General features: G+C 41.2%; 1 protein-coding gene and 1 pseudogene across 1 annotated transcript; both read right to left on the bottom strand.

Moving 5' to 3' along the window:
- Positions 1-13885: 13885 nt before the first annotated feature.
- On the bottom strand, positions 13886-16174 carry LOC132867893 (uncharacterized; annotated as a pseudogene).
- Positions 16175-17367: 1193 nt separating this feature from the next.
- On the bottom strand, positions 17368-19697 carry LOC132867150 (cystatin-B-like). Its single transcript, XM_060899913.1, has 4 exons — positions 19411-19697; positions 19234-19313; positions 17723-17824; positions 17368-17617 (listed from the first exon to the last, which is right to left on the bottom strand). The coding sequence occupies exons 1-4, from the start codon at positions 19460-19462 to the stop codon at positions 17468-17470; spliced, it is 384 nt and encodes a 127-aa protein (XP_060755896.1). The 5' UTR covers positions 19463-19697; the 3' UTR covers positions 17368-17467.
- Positions 19698-19801: the final 104 nt, after the last annotated feature.

Below are 19801 nucleotides of genomic sequence, written 5' to 3'. Positions count from 1 at the left end.
GCATTGTCCTGCTGAAATAAGTATGGACTTCCCAGGAAGAGACGCTGACTTGAATATGTCTCTCTAAAATCCCAATATATCAAAAGGTACCTTCACACACACATGCAACTCACCCATGCCGTGGACACTGATGCCCCCACACACCATCACACATGCTGGCTTTTGCACCTTTCTCTGATAACAATCTAGATGGTCGTGTTCACCTTTGGCACTCAGAACTCGACATCTGGTTTACGGATGCAGTGGTGGACTGTTAAGAGACAACAGTTTTCTGAAGTACTCTCAAGCCCATTAGAATGATTTTATTATCATTGTAAATAAATACAATGAAATTAAATACAATCCTTGGTACAAAAAAAAGTGCGTCTAAAAAACCTATGAAAATAATACAAGATAAACTAAAATATATCATTTTTTAAAAAGTTATTTAAAACAGCAGTCATCACTCGCAAACATTCACATGCTGTGGTGTGGAGGGCATTGCACGATCCCATATTGTATTACTGAATGTACAGGTTTGCTTTATTTAATGCCTTTATGGCACTGGCATAGAAACTGTTCCTAATCCTGTTGTTACAGGTTGTTAATAACCTGTAACATCTGCCCAAAGAAAATTCATTGAAGGAAGTCAATTAATTTTCTTTGGGTTTTCTGAAATCAACACAGGGTCAAAATTATACATACCTTGTCAAAAATATACATACAGCACACCTAATATTTGGGTAAAATGTCTCTTTGCAAGATTCACCTTGACCAAACATTTTTGTTTACCAAGAAGAAGCTTCTGGCAGAATTCTGGTTGGATATTTCACAACTCTTCATAGTAGAATTAGTAGAGTTCAATTACATTTTTTTTCTTGGCATGGACTCAACTTATAAGCACGATCCATATATTTTCAACAAGGTTGAAGTCAGGACTTGTTTTAAGCTTAAATGTTAGCCTAATTCATCCTCCACAATCAGCTCTGATGCGTGTTTGGGTTCCTTGTCCTGTTATAATTCCCAAGTCGTGTTCAAGTTTCTGATGGTTTATGCTGAAGAATTCTGAGGTAGTCCTCCTTCTTCATTATTCCATCCACTTTGTACAATGAACCAGTTCCACTGGCAGCAAAAGAGCTCCAGAGCTTGATGATCCTACCACCACCAGCAGCTGGTACAGTGTTCCTCTGTACATGGTGGTCATTGTGGCCAAACAACTCGATCTTTGTCTCATCTGACTATACGGCTATCCTCCAGAAGGCTTTTTCTTTTTCCGTGTGGTCAGCTTCAAACTTTAGTTAAGCTTGAAGGTGTCAATTTTGGAGCAGGGGGTTATTTCTTGGATAGCAGCCTCTTAGGCTACGTTTACATTAGACCGTATCTGTCTCGTTTTCTTCGTGGATGCACTGTCCGTTTACATTAAACCGCCTGGAAACGCCGGGAAACGGGAATCCGCCAGCGTCCACGTATTCAATCCAGATCGTGTCAGCTCCGGTGCTGTGTAAACATTCAGAATACGCGGATATGCTGTGCTGAGCTCTAGCTGGCATCTCATTGGACAACGTCACTGTGACATCCACCTTCCTGATTCGCTGGCGTTGGTCATGTGACGTGACTGCTGAAAAACGGCGCGGACTTCCGCCTTGTATCACCTTTCATTAAAGAGTATAAAAGTATGAAAATACTGCAAATACTGATGCAAATACTGCCCATTGTGTAGTTATGATTGTCTTTAGGCTTGCCATCCTTCCACTTGCAAGTAGTAAGTGATATGCGCTGGGATCACACACACAGCGGCTCAGTCCCGAATCGTGGCTTGTGCACTTCACTCGCGCGCTGTGTGAGCTGCGCAGGGCCGGAGTGCGCACCCTCCAGAGGGCACTCGCTGTTCAGGGCGGAGTGATTTGGAGCGCAGGATGCCTGCGGAGCTGAGCGTATCCGTGTATTGGCATTGCTATGTGCACGCGAATCGTGTATTGGTGTTGCTGTGTGCACACTAATCGTTTTAAAAACGTTAATCTGATGATCCGCTGATACGGTCTAATGTAAACATGGGCTTAGTCCATGGTGATCTGAACTGTAGACAGTGATCCATCAGCTGCCAGTTCATGGCAGAGCTGTGCCATGGTGGTTCCCAGGTTGTGCCTGACCATCCAAACCAATTTCCTTTCAGTTGAGGGTGACAGTTTGGGTTTTCTTGAAGCAAAGTGACTACACCTCACAATAACTTGGATACAATTGTTTGAACTGATCTTGGAATTTGCAGTTGTTTAGAAACGGCTCCAAGAGACATTCTGGAGTTGTGTATATCTGCAATCCTCTTTCTCAGATCTGCACTGAGCTCCTTGGATTTCCCCATTTTACTGTGTGTTGGTCAATTCAATGAGTGCTGTAAACAAACCCTTTTTATGAAGGCACAGAGAAGCTACCAGCTGTAGTCAATCATGATCACTAACAGGAAGTTAAGAGACTTCAGCCTTGGCAAGATAAGAGACATTTTATTCTTAAAGATCTTTTTTTTTTTGAGGGTGTCGCAAGCATCAAATTCTAACTTCGCTTATATTTACAAAAACACAATTAAGTTGGCCAGTAAAACTATTGAAAATCTTATCTTTATACTTGTCAGTTAAATAAAGGTTCACGTGAATTAACAAATTACATATTTTTGTTTTTAATTACATTCTGGAAAATATCCCTACTTTTCTCGAAATGGGGCTGTATAAAGGAATCCCCATTAAATTGAAATCCAGTTTAACAATTTATTTATTCTCTCAAGATATTTAAATCTTAAATTAATTGATATATAATAAATTTTTTGAGGTCATGATTTTCATGTGGTTAGTCAGCTGGGATAGGCTCCAGCTTGCCTGCAAGCCTGTAGAAGAGGACAAGCATACTTGCCAACCCTCCCGATTTCGGCGGGAGGCTCCCAATTTTAGCCTCCGTCTCCTGCCTCCCGATTGTATTTGTTAAAAACTGGATAATCTCCCGGTTTTGGGAAATCCCTACCGTCAAGTTAAAAATACTCCCGATTATGTCCAATCAGAATCATATGAGAAACACTGCTGACATCAACTGATTTTTAACCAATCAATCAACGAACAGAACGACAGTCACTTCCGTAATGTAGGATTCACCCAGGCTGTCTGACATTTTTTACAAGCAGTCATTCATCATGGCCACTAAACCCAATACCAAACGGCAAAAATATGAATGCAAATACCAGGTTGCATGGGAGAATTAATTTCCATGGATAAGCAAATGTTCGACCAGCCAGACCAAAGCATTTTGCAAGGTAAGCGATTCACTGACCGCACAGGTCAAAGTTTAGAAGTCTGTATGTTTACATCCGGGTCTCACGAATTTATTTCAGTTGGAAAATTTTTAATGCTGGGTCGGGTGGCCGTAACTATCGAATTTGTTTGGTGAGTGTATTTGAATAGTGTGGTAGTGTCTTAGTGCTATTTTGAATTTATGTTTGAAAGTTTTAAGTGAAAGTTTACAAGTGAATTATCTGACTGATTTTGATAGAGTTTTGAGGTTTTAAGTGAAAGATTATTAGTGAGTGTATTTTGGTAGGACTAAAATTTTGCATTCGAGTGAATTTCTTTGTGGAGTATATTTTAATAGTATGGTAGTATTTATAGTGCCATTTTTAAATGTGTACATCACAATCCAAGAAGGCTAGATTATTCCCACTTGTGTCCTCCCGAGTGAAGTTGATGTTAATATCCACTGCATTGATGTGCTTAGAGAAGGCTTCCACCTCATGGGTTTTGATGAGAATAGAATATTCAGTTAAACACTAATTTTGCTCAAGTAAAGACAGAAAAAATAAGCCAATATGATTATCAGGAATTTCATGCTAAACCAAACTGCTTTACCTGATCGAATAGCATAATTATCCTGACTAAAGCCTGTTGATAAAACATATGATGACCAGTTATGAAAATCAAAGCTGTTTTTGTAGACTCAGAGATGGGAAAAAACTCAAAATAAATTAATGACTTCCGGTTGGTGAGCGGAATGGAGTAGTGGTGTTTTTCTAGGCTCCTGCCACACACTTTCTATTTTGACCACTATTCACTCAAAAATTATCACAACTAGTGACTGCAACATACTAAACAGTGTCTTAAAGAGTTTTGCCAGCCAGCATGACATCCAAGCCAGGTAAACCGGATAAGAAAAGACAAGAACAAGCTGCTGCCGCTAACCCCGCTATCGATAATGCTACCTTGGCTAGCATGCTAGCCGACCTAAGAGCGGACCTGTTGACTAAATCTGACTCTCTTTCTGTCAGATTTGAAAATAAGCTTGCTGCCATTGATACAAAGTTAGACGCGATACAGTCCACGGTGAACAACCATGAGCAATGTATTTGTGATGTGGAATCTGGGCTGAGCCAATTGCAGCTACTAGAAACACAGGTAACCTCTATGGCTGAAGATAATGCAAAGCTGAGAGCTAGGCACACAGACCTAGAGGGGAGAAGTAGACGGTGCAATGTGTGTCTCATAGGAGTGCCTGAAGCAATAGAGGGTGCAGGGCCAACGATGTTTTTTTCTAAACTCTTGGTTGATGTACTGGGAAAAGACGTGCTACCTTCTCCTCCGGAACTCGAGAGAACCCATCATGCACTCAAACCCAAACCAGCTGAGGGAGAAAGGCCCAGAGCAGTGATCATCTCTTTTCATAAGTTTCAAACTAAGGACACTGTAATTCGTGCTGCCCGTCGGAAACGAGGCAAGTTAAAGTATGATGGTAAGCCGATCTACATATATGAAGATTACTGCCCCTAAGTGCTGGACCAGCGTGCTGAGTACAAAGAGATAATGCACCGGCTCTACACTCTCCAACTCAAGCCCTCACTGCTATACCCGGCGCGGCTGTTTATCAAGGCTGATGACGGGGGTAGATGGCGACTGTCATCGGTGAAAGCAGCTCAGCAGTTTTTGGCCACGTACCAGAAACCTACCTCACCGATAGATGACTGACTCAAGTTAAGGCCGGCTGTCACAGGTTCATTTTTTCTTGCGTGTTACTATTTTTTTTTCTTTTTCTTTGGTATTGATATGGGAAAAAATGAATGCAGGGTAACAAACAGAGTTGTTACTAATCTTGCCTATGGCCTGGAAGGACTGTGAGCTGTAGCCTACATCAGTATATTACGTCGTTGTGTGTTATTATCTATTTCTTTTTGCTTTACTTTACTCACATGCCACTGAGTGGCGCAGCTGCTAAAGATGAGGCTGTTTTGTTAATTGAGCTTGTTAATTGTTCATTGGTGCTATAGGATACTTAAAGTTAGCCTCTGTGGCATGGAAAGCTGGGCTGACTGATGGCTTTTTTTCTTCTCTTTCTTTCTGCAAGACTGCTCTGTTCAGTTTAGTTGTCATTTTAAGTTTTGCTTGTTGAGCCCCTCTAGGTTCATCAGGCATAGAATGATGGGTGTTACTGTTCAGCAGTGTATTGATACAGATTGTGGTTGTTTTATTAATACTTAGACAACGTGTGGCGGGGCAGAAGACGAGAGGATAGGAGCCCCGGGAAAATTTTGTTAAGGGAATATGGCACATTTTGTGCAAGGGTTGTGGGTGCAGGGATGGCAGGGGATGGTGGGACCATGTGAGGAGGGGTGGGGATATGTTCTTACCTGTGGTTTATTTTGTGTGTTTGTTGTTGTTTTTTTGTTTTGTTTTGGGGTTTTTTCCTTAGTTTTTCAATTCTCACATATTGTGCTATATCATACTTACATACTATGCATACTTGTATCATACTTACATACTCATACATCATACTATGCATATTATACTACATAGATAACCCATCACTTGTATGGAAAGTAAAAAAAAAACAGTGAATAATATCCATTTCATATCATGGAACGTAAAGGGGCAAACCAAGCTACTAAAATAAATAAGATTATATCTCACATTCAGGGGCTGAGAGATGTGGTGTTTATGCAGGAGACACACCTGCATAGTGATGAGATTTTGCGCATTAAAAGGGGCAGGTTTAGTCATTTGTATCATTCGAAGTTCAGTGCTAGAGCTTGGGGAGCTGCAATTTTGATTCAAAGCCACATTCCATTTGAGCCAGAAAAAGTTGTAGCTGACTCATCTGGTAGGTTTGTTATAGTGTCAGGGAGGCTGTGCAATACCCCAGTTATCTTAGCTAGTGTTTATGCACCAAATTGGGATGATGAACAGTTCATATCCAGGTTTTTCACCTCCATTCCCAATATTGAAAAATACCACATAATTATGGGGGGGGGGGGGGATTTCAATATTGTTCAAGATGCTGATTTAGACAGATCCTCTTCTAGACCATATTTCCTTACAAACTCGGCCAAACTATTAACTTCCACTGCAACAGAGCTGGGCTTGTTAGACCCATGGAGGTCTAAATTCCCAGATAAAAAAATCCTTTTTTTCACATGTCCATCATTCCTACTCTAGAATAGACTTTTTTCTTTTAGATAACAGATTACTCTCTAATATACATGCATGCGATTACCATAGCATTGTAATTTCAGACCATGCTCCCACATCATTAGACATACATTTTCCTACTTACAGACGTCCTCTAAAACCATGGAGATTCAACTCACATCTACTAGCTAATGACCCCTTTGTTGATTCCTTAAAATCCATCATACAGTTATTTTTTTTAAATTAATGACACCCCAGATGTGTCCGCCTGCAGCTTCAATCTGAGTTAAATCTTTTAACTACAAATGAAGCAGAACTGCAATTGCTCAAATCTAGACAATGGATTTTTGAATCAGGGGACAAGGCTGGCAAACTCCTTGCCCAGCAAGCTAGAGCTACAGCTGCCTCTAGGCTTATTCCAAGTGTTAAGTCACCATCAGGCATCACTCTGACAGACCCCAAAACATATAAATGAAACATTTGCCAAATTTTATTCTGATCTATATGCATCAGATCATCCTCAGATTAATACGGTCAATATGCTCAACACTATTGAATTTCCCAGAATAGATGAGGAGTTGGTAAAAAATTTAGCCAGCCCAATTTCACCAATGGAGGTTACGAGCGCTATTAGGGCTTTACAAAGTGGCAAATCACCGGGTCCTGATGGATTCATGGTAGGATTTTATAATAAATTTGCCCCACTTCTCTCCACGGTCCTAAGTGATGTATATAATGAGGCACTGTCTGTTAGCCAACTCCCCCCAACCTTGACTAATGCTACTATTTCTCTTCTTCTAAAAAACGATTAAGTTCCTTTATTATGCAGTAGTTTTAGACCCATATCACTGCTAAATGTTGACTACAAAATTCTTGCCAAAATTTTATCCCTCCGTCCTCAGCAAGTTCTACCCGGGATCATTTCATCAGATCAAACAGGCTTCATGTTGGGAAGACACTCATTTCACAACACCAGAAGACTTTTCAATATACAACCCCGATTCCAAAAAAGTTGGGACAAAGTACAAATTGTAAATAAAAATGGAATGAAATAATTTACAAATCTCAAAAACTGATATTGTATTCACAATAGAACATAGACAACATATCAAATGTCGAAAGTGAGACATTTTGAAATTTTATGCCAAATATTGGCTCATTTGAAATTTCATGACAGCAACACATCTCAAAAAAGTTGGGACAGGGGCAATAAGAGGCTGGAAAAAGTTAAAGGTACAAAAAAGGAACACCTGGAGGACCAAATTGCAACTCATTAGGTCAATTGGCAATAGGTCATTAACATGACTGGGTATAAAAAGAGCATCTTGGAGTGGCAGTGGCTCTCAGAAGTAAAGATGGGAAGAGGATCACCAATCCCCCTAATTCTGCACTGACAAATAGTGGAGCAATATCAGAAAGGAGTTCGACAGTGTAAAATTGCAAAGAGTTTGAACATATCATCATCTACAGTGCATAATATCATCAAAAGATTCAGAGAATCTGGAAGAATCTCTGTGCATAAGGGTCAAGACCGGAAAACCATACTGGGTGCCCGTGATCTTCAGGCCCTTAGATGGCACTGCATCACATACAGGCATGCTTCTGTATTGGAAATGACAAAATGGGCTCAGGAATATTTCCAGAGAACATTATCTGTGAACACAATTCACCGTGCCATCCGCCGTTGCCAGCTAAAACTCTATAGTTCAAAGAAGAAGCCGTATCTAAACATGATCCAGAAGCGCAGACGTCTTCCCTGGGCCAAGGCTCATTTAAAATGGACTGTGGCAAAGTGAAAAACTGTTCTGTGGTCAGACGAATCAAAATTTGAAGTTCTTTATGGAAATCAGGGACGCCGTGTCATTCGGACTAAAGAGGAGAAGGACGACCCAAGTTGTTATCAGCGCTCAGTTCAGAAGCCTGCATCTCTGATGGCATGGGGTTGCATTAGTGCATGTGGCATGGGCAGCTTACACATCTGGAAAGACACCATCAATGCTGAAAGGTATATCCAGGTTCTAGAGCAACATATGCTCCCATCCAGACGACGTCTCTTTCAGGGAAGACCTTGCATTTTCCAACATGACAATGCCAAACCACATACTGCATCAATTACAGCATCATGGCTGCATAGAAGAAGGGTCCGAGTACTGAACTGGCCAGCCTGCAGTCCAGATCTTTCACCCATAGAAAACATTTGGCGCATCATAAAACAGAAGATACGACAAAAAAGACCTAAGACAGTTGAGCAACTAGAATCCTACATTAGACAAGAATGGGTTAACATTCCTATCCCTAAACTTGAGCAACTTGTCTCCTCAGTCCCCAGACGTTTACAGACTGTTGTAAAGAGAAAAGGGGATGTCTCACAGTGGTAAACATGGCCTTGTCCCAACTTTTTTGAGATGTGTTGTTGTCATGAAATTTAAAATCACCTAATTTTTCTCTTTAAATGATACATTTTCTCAGTTTAAACATTTGATATGTTATCTATGTTCTATTCTGAATAAAATATTGAATTTTGAAACTTCCATATCATTGCATTCCGTTTTTATTTACAATTTGTACTTTGTCCCAACTTTTTTGGAATCGGGGTTGTACTTAACATGCCCAGCTCCAGCACCCCAGAGGCTGTGGTGTCGCTGGATGCGGAGAAAGCTTTTGACAGGGTGGAATGGGACTTTCTCTTTGAAGTAATGGACAGATTTGGGTTAGGCTCAGGTTTTATTTCATGGGTGAAATTGCTATATTCATCTCCAGTAGCATCTGTACAAACAAACTATATAGTCTCACCCCCCTTTCAACTCCACCGTGGCACAAGACAGGGGTGTCCACTATCCCCTTTATTGTTTGCCATAGCTATTGAACCTCTAGCCATTTGGCTAAGATCTGAACCAAGATTTCAGGGTATCTTTCGCCAAGGAACTGTACACAAGCTATCACTGTATGCAGATGATTTACTCCTTTATGTATCAAATCCTTCCACATCACTCCCAGTAGTCTTAGACATTCTAAAACAATATGGCCAATTGTCTGGCTATAAACTCAATTTTGGAAAAAGTGAGTTATTTGTAATAAACAACTTAGTTGGGGACCTTCCAGATAATATAGCTCCTTTTAAAAGAGCGGATAAAGGTTTTAAATACTTGGGCATATTTATCAACAGGACTCTAGCTGACACTTTCAACAAAAATTTTGTTCTCTTACTTGGTAAAGTTGGGGACTTTGCCAGATGGTCAACTTTACCCCTGTCTTTAGCTGGCAGGGTGAACCTCATCAAAATGACTGTTCTGCCAAAGTTCCTTTACCTTTTTCAACATATTCCTGCACTCACCGCAAAAAAGTTCTTTGCTAAGTCGGACAAATCAGTATCAAAATTTCTTTGGGCCAGTAAACCTGTGTGCATGCAAAAAAAGATATTGCAGCTCCCTAAATGGGTAGGGGGTCTTGCTCTCCCCAATTTTTTGCACTACTACTGGGCAGCTAACATTCGTAAATTGCTATACTGGACTGACAAAGTCATTACCGATCAGCCGGCCTGGGTCCAAATTGAAATTTCTTCATCTCAGACCTCATTGAGGGCGTGGCTGTGCTCTTCACTCTCTGTGTCAACCGCTGATGTAAGCATTAATCCAGTAGTCAACCAGTCGCTCAAAATCTGGTTGCAATTCAGGAAGCATTTTGGCCTGTGAGACTGCTCTATTTATGCTCCAGTGTTGCACAACCACAATTTTAAACCATCAACTATGGATTCTGCCTTTCAATTTTGGTCTGAGAGTGGCATAACTTCTATTAATGATCTTTATGACAATGATACTTTCATGTCCTTTACTGACCTGTCGACCAGATTTAAGCTCCACCCCCCCACCTTTTCCGTTTTTCTTTTTTTTTTTTAAATTAGACACTTTATCCAGAAAAATTATCCTGACTTCCCAAATCTCCCCGCACAGATTTTGTTAGATACTCTTCTTATGATAAACCCCAATCAGAGAGGGAATATTTCACATATTTTTAGTGCCTTGGACTCCATTACTTCAGTCTTCCCACAACAAACAAAAAAACTTTGGGAACAAGACCTAGGGCTAAATCTTGAGCCAGACCAATGGGATAACATTCTTGAGTTAGTGCACAATTTCTCTATCTGTGCCCGACATGGGCTAATCCAATGCAAACTCATACATAGGATCTACTACACGAATCATAGATTGTCAAAAATCTATCCCAATGTTGCAGACACTTGTAATAGATGCAACCAGTCCCCTGCCGATCTCATGCACATGTTTTGGTCATGTCCAAAACTGATAGACTTTTGGTCTAAAATATTTGATACGCTTCACATGGCCTACAATGTTGCAGCCGACCCCCATCCCCTCCCTGCCCTTTTTGGTATTCCACACACCAATACTTTATCAGCTGAAGCGCAACACAGTATGGCTTTCTGTATTCTACTGGCCAGGCATTTAATTTTGCTTAACTGGAAACACACCTTACCCCCATCCTATAGCTGATGGGTTAGGGAAGTCCTGTTCAGCTTAAAGTTGGAGAGGCTAAGGTTTTCTCTCAGAGGCTCTCTGAGGAACTTTGATAGAACCTGGAACCCCTTGCTGTCCATTATAGACTCACTAAATATTACACCTGAGGAGCTAGATATCTGAGTCCTTGAGCATTGCAACTTTTTTTTTTATTTCCCCTGTTTGTGTGTTCTTCTCCTGTGTTTTTTTTTTTTGCTTGTTTGTTTGTTTCTTCTTCTTTTTTTGAGGGGGGGGATTCTGAAAAATGCAAAACTGAAAATATGAGCATTCTGTGTTTCATGTAGGGATTTTTCCCCCTGTTTTCAATCTGTAGATCTGTATTGTTGATGCTCAATGAACATACTACAAAAAAAATAAATAAATAAATAAATTCATGACAGATTTACTGCAGCTCAGAGGTGGCCTCAGAGAGCCCTCCAAATACATTGTTACTGTGCCAACCAGAAACATGAATTCAGTAAAATATAGTATTTGAATTTTACAAAAAGCTCTCAGCAAATCCAAAGTTAGCTGGGCTACACACACTACTGACATTCCCCAAATCCTAACATTTACCAATAAACTTGCCAAGTCCTCACATCAAAATCTTCTGCATTAAATTATAACAGAGGGGGATAAAATAAGCCACAAATATATACAACTCATCCCATATTCCTCTGTTGTAACTCATCCACCTTAGGGTTTGATGTTTTTATGCTTAGATACTTTTCTGCTCACCATGGTTGTAAAGAGTGATTATATGAGTTATTATATCCTTCCTGGTAGCTTGACCCAATTTGGCCATTTTCCTCTGACCTCTCTTATCAACAGAGTATTTCCACCCACAGAACTGTCTCTCACTCAATGTTTTTTGCACCATTCTATGCAAACTTTAGAGACTCGTATGTGAAAATCGCAGGCAATCAGCAGTTTCTGAAATACTCAAACCAGTTCATCTGGCACCAACACCCATGCCAAATGGAAAGTCACAGAGATCTTTCCCCCCATGTTGATGTTTGATGTGAACGTTATCTGAAGCTCTTGGCCTGTATCTGTAGGATTTTATGCATTGTGCTACTACCACATAATTGGTTGATTAGATAACTGCATGAATGTGCAGACATACAGGTGTTCCTAATAAAATGGATGGTGAGTATGTACAGTGGTGCTTGAAAGTTTGTGAACCCTTTGAAATGTTCTGTATTTTTGCATAAATATGACCTAAAACATCATCAGATTTTCACACAAGTCCTAAAAGTAGATAAAGAGAACCCAGTTAAACAAATGAGACAAAAATATGATACTTGGTCATTTATTTATTGAGGAAAATGATCCAATATTACATATCTGTGACTGGCAAAAGTATGTGAACCTTTGCTTTCAGTATCTGGTGTGACCCTCTTGTGCAGCAATAACTGCAGCTAAACGTTTCTGGTAACTGTTGATCAGTCCTGCACACCGGCTTGGAGGAATTTTAGCCCATTCCTCTGTACAGAACAGCTTCAACTCTGGGATGTTGGTGGGGTTCCTCACATGAACTGCTCGCTTCAGGTCCTTCCACAACATTTTGATTGGATTAAGGTCAGGACTTTGACTTGGCCATTCCAAAACATTAACTTTATTCTTCTTTAACCATTCTTTGGTAGAACGACTTGTGTGCTTAGGGTCGTTGTCTTGCTGCATGACCCACCTTCTCTTGAGATTCAGTTCATGGACAGATGTCCTGACATTTTCCTTTAGAATTCACTGGTATAATTCAGAATTCAGTGTTCCATCAATGTTGGCAAGCCGTCCTGGCCCAGATGCAGCAAAACAGGTCCAAACCATGATACTACCACCACCATGTTTCACAGATGGGATAAGGGTCTTGTACTGGAATGCAGTGTTTTCCTTTCTCCAAACATAACACTTCTCATTTCAACCAAAAATTTCTATTTTGGTTTCATCCGTCCACAAAACATTTTTCCAATAGCCTTCTGGCTTGTCCATGTGATCTTTAGCAAACTGCAGACGAGCAGCAATGTTCTTTTTGGAGAGCAGTGGCTTCTTCTTGCAACCCTGCCATGCACACCATTGTTGTTCAGTGTCCTCCTGATGGTGGACTCATGAACATTAGCCAATGTGAGAGAGGCCTTCAGTTGCTTAGAAGTTACCCTGGGGTCCTTTGTGACCTCGCCGACTATTACACGCCTTGCTCTTCGAGTGATCTTTGTTGGTCGACCACTCCTGGGGAGGGTAACAATGGTCTTGAATTTTCTCCATTTGTACACAATCTGTCTGACTGTTGATTGGTGGAGCCCAAACTCTTTAGAGATGGTTTTGTAACCTTTTCCAGTCTGATGAGCATCAACAACGCTTTTTCTAAGGTCCTCAGAAATCTCCTTTGTTCGTGTCATGATACACTTCCACAAACATGTGTTGTGAAGATCAGACTTTGATAGATCCCTGTTCTTTAAATAAAACAGGGTGCCCACTCACACCTGATTGTCATCCCACTGATTGAAAACACCTGACTCTAATTTCATCTTCAAATTAACTGCTAATCCTAGAGGTTTGTCTGTGAAGATTCTCAATCATCCAGGTCATAGTAAACTGTGGGTGGTAGAAAAGGGCAACTGGACTTGCTTGAAGATTCTTGAAAACGTTTCACCTCTCGTCCAAAAGGCTTCCTCAGTTCTGTCTGACTAATAGGGAGTATCAGATATTTATCCTCTCCTGGCTCAGAATCAGAATTCTGATGACCAGCTCATCTAAGGTGTCACTGAGGCATCATGTTGGTGTGGGTCGCTGGAGGCTGGGTGTGAATGGCGAGTCATTAGGGTGATCAAAGGATTGCCCGTTAGGGTGATCGATGGCAATCTGACTCTCTCTGTCCTCCTGTGAGTCCCCGAAAACAGCTGGGTCCTGGCGTACACCCAGCCGTCTGGGAAGAGTGTCCAAGACCACCTTGTAGATGGTTGACAAATGATGTCTTAGACCCCCACCTCTGTTCAGTGATGGCCGTTCCAGGTTTACAAAAATGGCTTCTTTGACTCCTCGCTCATACCAACGATCCTCTCTGGCTAAAATGTGTACGTCACAATCCCGAAATGAGTGTCCTTCATTGTTAAGATGAATGTAGACAGCCGAGTCCTGGCCTGAGGAGCTGGCTCTCCTGTGTTGGGCCAAGCGCCTGTATAGCGGTTGCTTCGTCTCCCCAATATACGAATTTGTGCAATTCTCACTGCACTGAATTGCATACACTACGTTGTCCTGTTTGTGTCTGGGTATTCTGTCCTTAGGGTGGACCAGTTTCTGCTTCAGGGTGTTATTGGGTCTGAAATGTACTGGAATGTTGTGTTTGTAGAAGATCCTCCTGAGTTTCTCAGATAGACCAGAAATGTAGGGAATGACAATGTTCTTGCGTTTGTTCCTGTTATCATCCTTGTCAGTTATGTTCCTTTTTATGCTCTTTAGGAAAGCCCAGTTGGGATAACCGCAATTCTGAAGTGCTTTCTTGATATGGTTCTGCTCCTTCTCTTTTCCCTCTAATGTTGTAGGAATGTTCTGAGCCCTGTGTTGCAAGGTCCTAATGACCCCCAATTTATGTTCCAGTGGGTGGTGAGAGTCGAAAAGTAGGTACTGGTCTGTGTGTGTGGGTTTCCGGTAGACCTCGATACTAAGGCTTCTGTCTTGTCTAATGTGTACATCACAATCCAAGAAGGCTAGATTATTCCCACTGACATCCTCCCGAGTGAAGTTGATGTTGCTATCCACTGCATTGATGTGTTTCGAGAAAGCTTCCACCTCCTGGATTTTGATTTTAACCCAAGTATCATCCACGTATCTAAACCAATGGCTGGGAGCAACTCCTGCAAAAGTGGTCAAAGCTATATGTTCCACTTCCTCCATGTATAAATTAGCCACAATAGGGGACACTGGTGATCCCATGGCGCATCCATGCTTCTGTCTGTAGAAACTTTCATTAAACTGGAAATAAGTGGTAGTCAGGCAGAGGTCAAGCAGGGTGCAAATCTGATCCGTGGTGAGTTTCGTTCTATCCAGTAAGGAGCTATCCTGAAGGAGTCGTTTTCTTACAGATTCGACTGCTTCTGTGGTGGGAATGCAGGTGAACAGAGAAGTGACATCGTAGGAAACCATGGTTTCATCTGAATCTAGTTTGAGATCTGCAACTTTAGAAGCAAAATCTTGGGAATTTTTGACATGATATGGTGTATTCCCAACCAGAGGAGCCAAGATTGTGGCTAGGTGTTTAGCAATGTTATATGTGACCGAGTTTATACTGCTGATAATAGGTCTGAGAGGAGCTCCTTCTTTGTGAATCTTGGGGAGTCCGTATATGAGAGGCACGGCTTCCCCAGGGTACAATCTGTAGTAAAGAGCTCAGTTGATGGCTTGGTCCTTTTCTAGTTGTTGCAAGCAGCTAACAACTTTCTTTTTGTAACCACTTGTGGGGTCCCTCCTCAATGTTTCATAAGTGGTTGTATCACTGAGGAGACTGGTCATCCTGGAGTGGTAGTCTGCTGTGTTTAGCACCACTGTGCATCTCCCTTTGTCAGCAGGAAGGATGGTGATGTTCCGGTCTCTTTGAAGCACTGTAAGAGCCCTCCTTTCTTGGCTGGTGAGGTTGGAGGGGGGTGCTTTCGCACTGGATAGAGCAGCTGATATCTTCAGTCTAAGTTGTTCTGACTCCGTGTTGGTCAGGTTGTTGTTCCTGATGGCTGTCTCTGTGGCTGTGATGAGTTCTACTACCGGTATCCGCTCAGGTGAAACTGCAAAGTTAAGACCCTTGGATAAGACATCTCTCTCTGGTTGGGTGAGTACCCTGTTGGATAAGTTCTTCACCCATTTCTCTTCTATGTCCGGTTGTGTAGCCTGGTCAGATTTCTTCCTCCAAGTCAGACCTTCTGTCTTGCCAGAGGAGGTGGTTTTAGACAGCAATTTTTGAAATTTGCGCATCTGACGTTCCTTACCTTTGGTGTGTTGTGAAAGCTGTGCCTTCTCAGTGAGATCAGAGACTCGTTCCAAAACTTCACTGGGAAGAAGGGCTGTCAACTCCTCAAACCTCAGTTTAGTCTTGTTCTGGAGAGCATCGATGGTGAAATGTACTTGTCTCACTCTCTCATTGAGAAGCCACTTCTGGGCTTTCTGCAGGATTATCTCAGCTCTGTGTCCTTTAACCGTTGAAAATAGGCGTAGGCTAGTGGGGATAATGTTGGTTTGTCGGCATCTCAGGTTAAAACGCAGGTGGTTTCTGTAGGTGGATGATAACAGGAACAAACGCAAGAACATTGTCATTCCCTACATTTCTGGTCTATCTGAGAAACTCAGGAGGATCTTCTACAAACACAACATTCCAGTACATTTCAGACCCAATAACACCCTGAAGCAGAAACTGGTCCACCCTAAGGACAGAATACCCAGACACAAACAGGACAACGTAGTGTATGCAATTCAGTGCAGTGAGAATTGCACAAATTCGTATATTGGGGAGACGAAGCAACCGCTATACAGGCGCTTGGCCCAACACAGGAGAGCCAGCTCCTCAGGCCAGGACTCGGCTGTCTACATTCATCTTAACAATGAAGGACACTCATTTCGGGATTGTGACGTACACATTTTAGCCAGAGAGGATCGTTGGTATGAGCGAGGAGTCAAAGAAGCCATTTTTGTAAACCTGGAACGGCCATCACTGAACAGAGGTGGGGGTCTAAGACATCATTTGTCAACCATCTACAAGGTGGTCTTGGACACTCTTCCCAGACGGCTGGGTGTACGCCAGGACCCAGCTGTTTTCGGGGACTCACAGGAGGACAGAGAGAGTCAGATTGCCATCGATCACCCTAACGGGCAATCCTTTGATCACCCTAATGACTCGCCATTCACACCCAGCCTCCAGCGACCCACACCAACATGATGCCTCAGTGACACCTTAGATGAGCTGGTCATCAGAATTCTGATTCTGAGCCAGGAGAGGATAAATATCTGATACTCCCTATTAGTCAGACAGAACTGAGGAAGCCTTTTGGACGAGAGGTGAAACGTTTTCAAGAATCTTCAAGCAAGTCCAGTTGCCCTTTTCTACCACATACAATCCTAGAGGTTCACATACTTTTGCTACTCACAGATATGTAATATTGGATCATTTTCCTCAATAAATAAATGACCAAGTATTATATGTTTGTCTCATTTGTTTAACTGGGTTCTCTTTATCTACTTTTAGGACTTGTGTGAAAATCTGATGATGTTTTAGGTCACATTTATGCAGAAATATAGAAAATTCTAAAGGGTTCACAAACTTTCAGGCACCACTGTATATATGGTTCATATGCTTCAAAATCACCTTTGAAGTAATATTAAAAAGTCTTAAAAATTATTCATTTTTAAATTAGGACAATCTCAGGATACCAAGGGATAGAGAGTAAACAAATGGCATACAGTAAATCTTATCACAGGGTTCATTCACTTTAATTCAATTTTATTTCCACAGAATTCTGAGCAAATTAATGCGTTCAAACTCTTCTTAGCTACATTTGTGACTCTTTCTTAATGGAGCGCATGTTCAGGAGGGAAGTATTCAATTGGGTCATCTTTGTTTTTTTGTGTCTGTATTTCAGTAAATTCCAGTTTTTCTCCAGCATGAGGCAGCGTCTTATAGACACGCAGGTGAACATATTCATCACCACCCACATGGACCTGAAAAACACACCAGCGATCATCAGACACAAGTTATTATTTGAAGAAAAAGGAAAGGGCTTCAGGTCTAGTCACTAGGAGACTGTGAGTGAGTTTGTGTCCTACCTTGATGAAATAGTTTGTCCCAGCGACCAACTGTGTCTTGTAGGATTTAGCAGTGAAGACATCAAATGTTCTTCCTGTTTTTTGCTCCGAGTAAGGCTTCATCTGTGATTTCGAAAAACAATCATTACTCATCAGAACTTCCGCTTTTATTCTGAAATCAGTGTCTATGACTCATACACATAACTGTTATACACATAACTGTCTATACTCATGTGTAGAACTCATGGTAACTTGTTAATCAAGTTTTACTGAAACTGTACAAGTGAGAAACACAGGTTTACTCGGTATTAAACATATGGGGCTTGTTATGTTTATAACAGTGGGTTGTTGTTGTTGGTTTTTTTTAATGCAGGAAAATAGCATGCACCGTATCTGAACCCAAAACTTCCCTCACCAGGTTCTCTGTTCCCTTTCCTGAAGCGAATAATAAATTTGTCACATTATTGAGAAACCTCAAAGTGCAAAATCTGTCCTGAATATTTTCCCATGTAGGAAAGCTTACTGAATGTTACAGAGCTCTGACACTGGAGACTCCTCCTAAAAATGTTAAATAAATGACTTCTTATGGAAAACTTAACTATATCAAAAGATCAATTTTTTTCCTTATTAATAAGCAACATTTTAATCTATTTAGTGTTAGATTATGTACAATGCCTGCCAAAAAAGTCCCTCTGAATGAGTTGTTGGAAAATTAATCAGCACCTTCTGACCATTAAGATTTGAGAATTAATCAGGACTGGAGGAATAAAGAAGGAATAACATGTAGTTTGAAACACGACCTCAAGCAACCAGCAATTTGCCTCAAGTGGCTTGATTTGAACTGAATATTTCTGGTATTGCACAAGGTAAAAAAAAAAAAAATTGCACAAAATGCAAAATGTGACAGATATTTGACCAAAGTGGGGGCGGCATGGTGGTGTAGTGGTTAGCGCTGTCGCCTCACAGCAAGAAGGTCCGGGTTCGAGCCCCGTGGCTGGCAAGGGCCTTTCTGTGCGGAGTTTGCATGTTCTCCCCATGTCCGCGTGGGGGTGCTCCGGTTTCCCCCACAGTCCAAAGACATGTAGGTTAGGTTAACTGGTGACTCTAAATTAATCATAGGTGTGAACGTGTCTGTGTCTGTGTGTCGGCCCTGTGATGACCTGGCAACTTGTCCAGGGCGTACCCCACCTTTCGCCTGTAGTCAGCTGGGATAGGCTCCAGCATGCCTGCGACCCTGTAGAACAGGATAAAGCAGCTAGAGATAACGAGATGAGATATTTGACCAAAGTTTAATATAAAATAGAATTACATTGATCTTGCTCCTGAATTTACCGGCGATATGCCCTTTAAACACTAGGTTTGGCATAGACAAATACCCTAGAGAAAAATAGTTTTATTACCATGGGTTTTTTTTCCTGGCGGATCAGCATCAGCATACTGATCATAGCTTGTTGGTAAAGCAGGCGGTGAGAATGATCTCAGGTATTTTAGCAGAACAAATTATATTGGAGAATAAAACAAAATACACAAACCTCATCACAGATTTTCTGCACCTCAGCAGTGGCCTCTTTCACCTCGGACAGCCCTCCACAGCAAGTCATTATTACTGTAGCTGTCAGGCAAAAATTAGTTCACCTTAACTTTACTAAAACTCCAAAGTTAACAGACACTTTGGTTAAAGCAGATAGTCCCAAAATAGTAACACCTACCAATAAAGAGCGAAGTCTCAAACTGCAGAAGATAAAACGGAAGCACTAACATAAATCAGAATACAAGTCCCACCCATAAAGAGAACAGCCAATCACAAGGCTACGCCTCAGCCTTGTTAGTTACATTGGTTTTCAATTGTTCATTGGTTCAAGTAACAACTAAATGCATAGAACATAGATATGATGACAATGTTATTTTATATTATGGTGCTTTATATATTTAGTATGTCACGATTCCAAATTCATATTTAAAAGTGGTATTATAGCCTTAAAAAGTATTATTTTAAATTGGGATAACCTGCATACACCCTGGGCTAGGGGGTAAACAAATAACATAGTAAATGGGAATTTTATTCTGTTATCACAGGGTCCAATGGACTTTAATTAAAAT

This window comes from Neoarius graeffei, chromosome 19, assembly GCF_027579695.1.
Source record: "Neoarius graeffei isolate fNeoGra1 chromosome 19, fNeoGra1.pri, whole genome shotgun sequence".
NCBI lineage: Eukaryota > Metazoa > Chordata > Actinopteri > Siluriformes > Ariidae > Neoarius > Neoarius graeffei.
The sequence above is the reverse complement of the archived record's forward strand: the minus strand, read 5'-3'. Positions and strand labels throughout refer to the sequence as shown.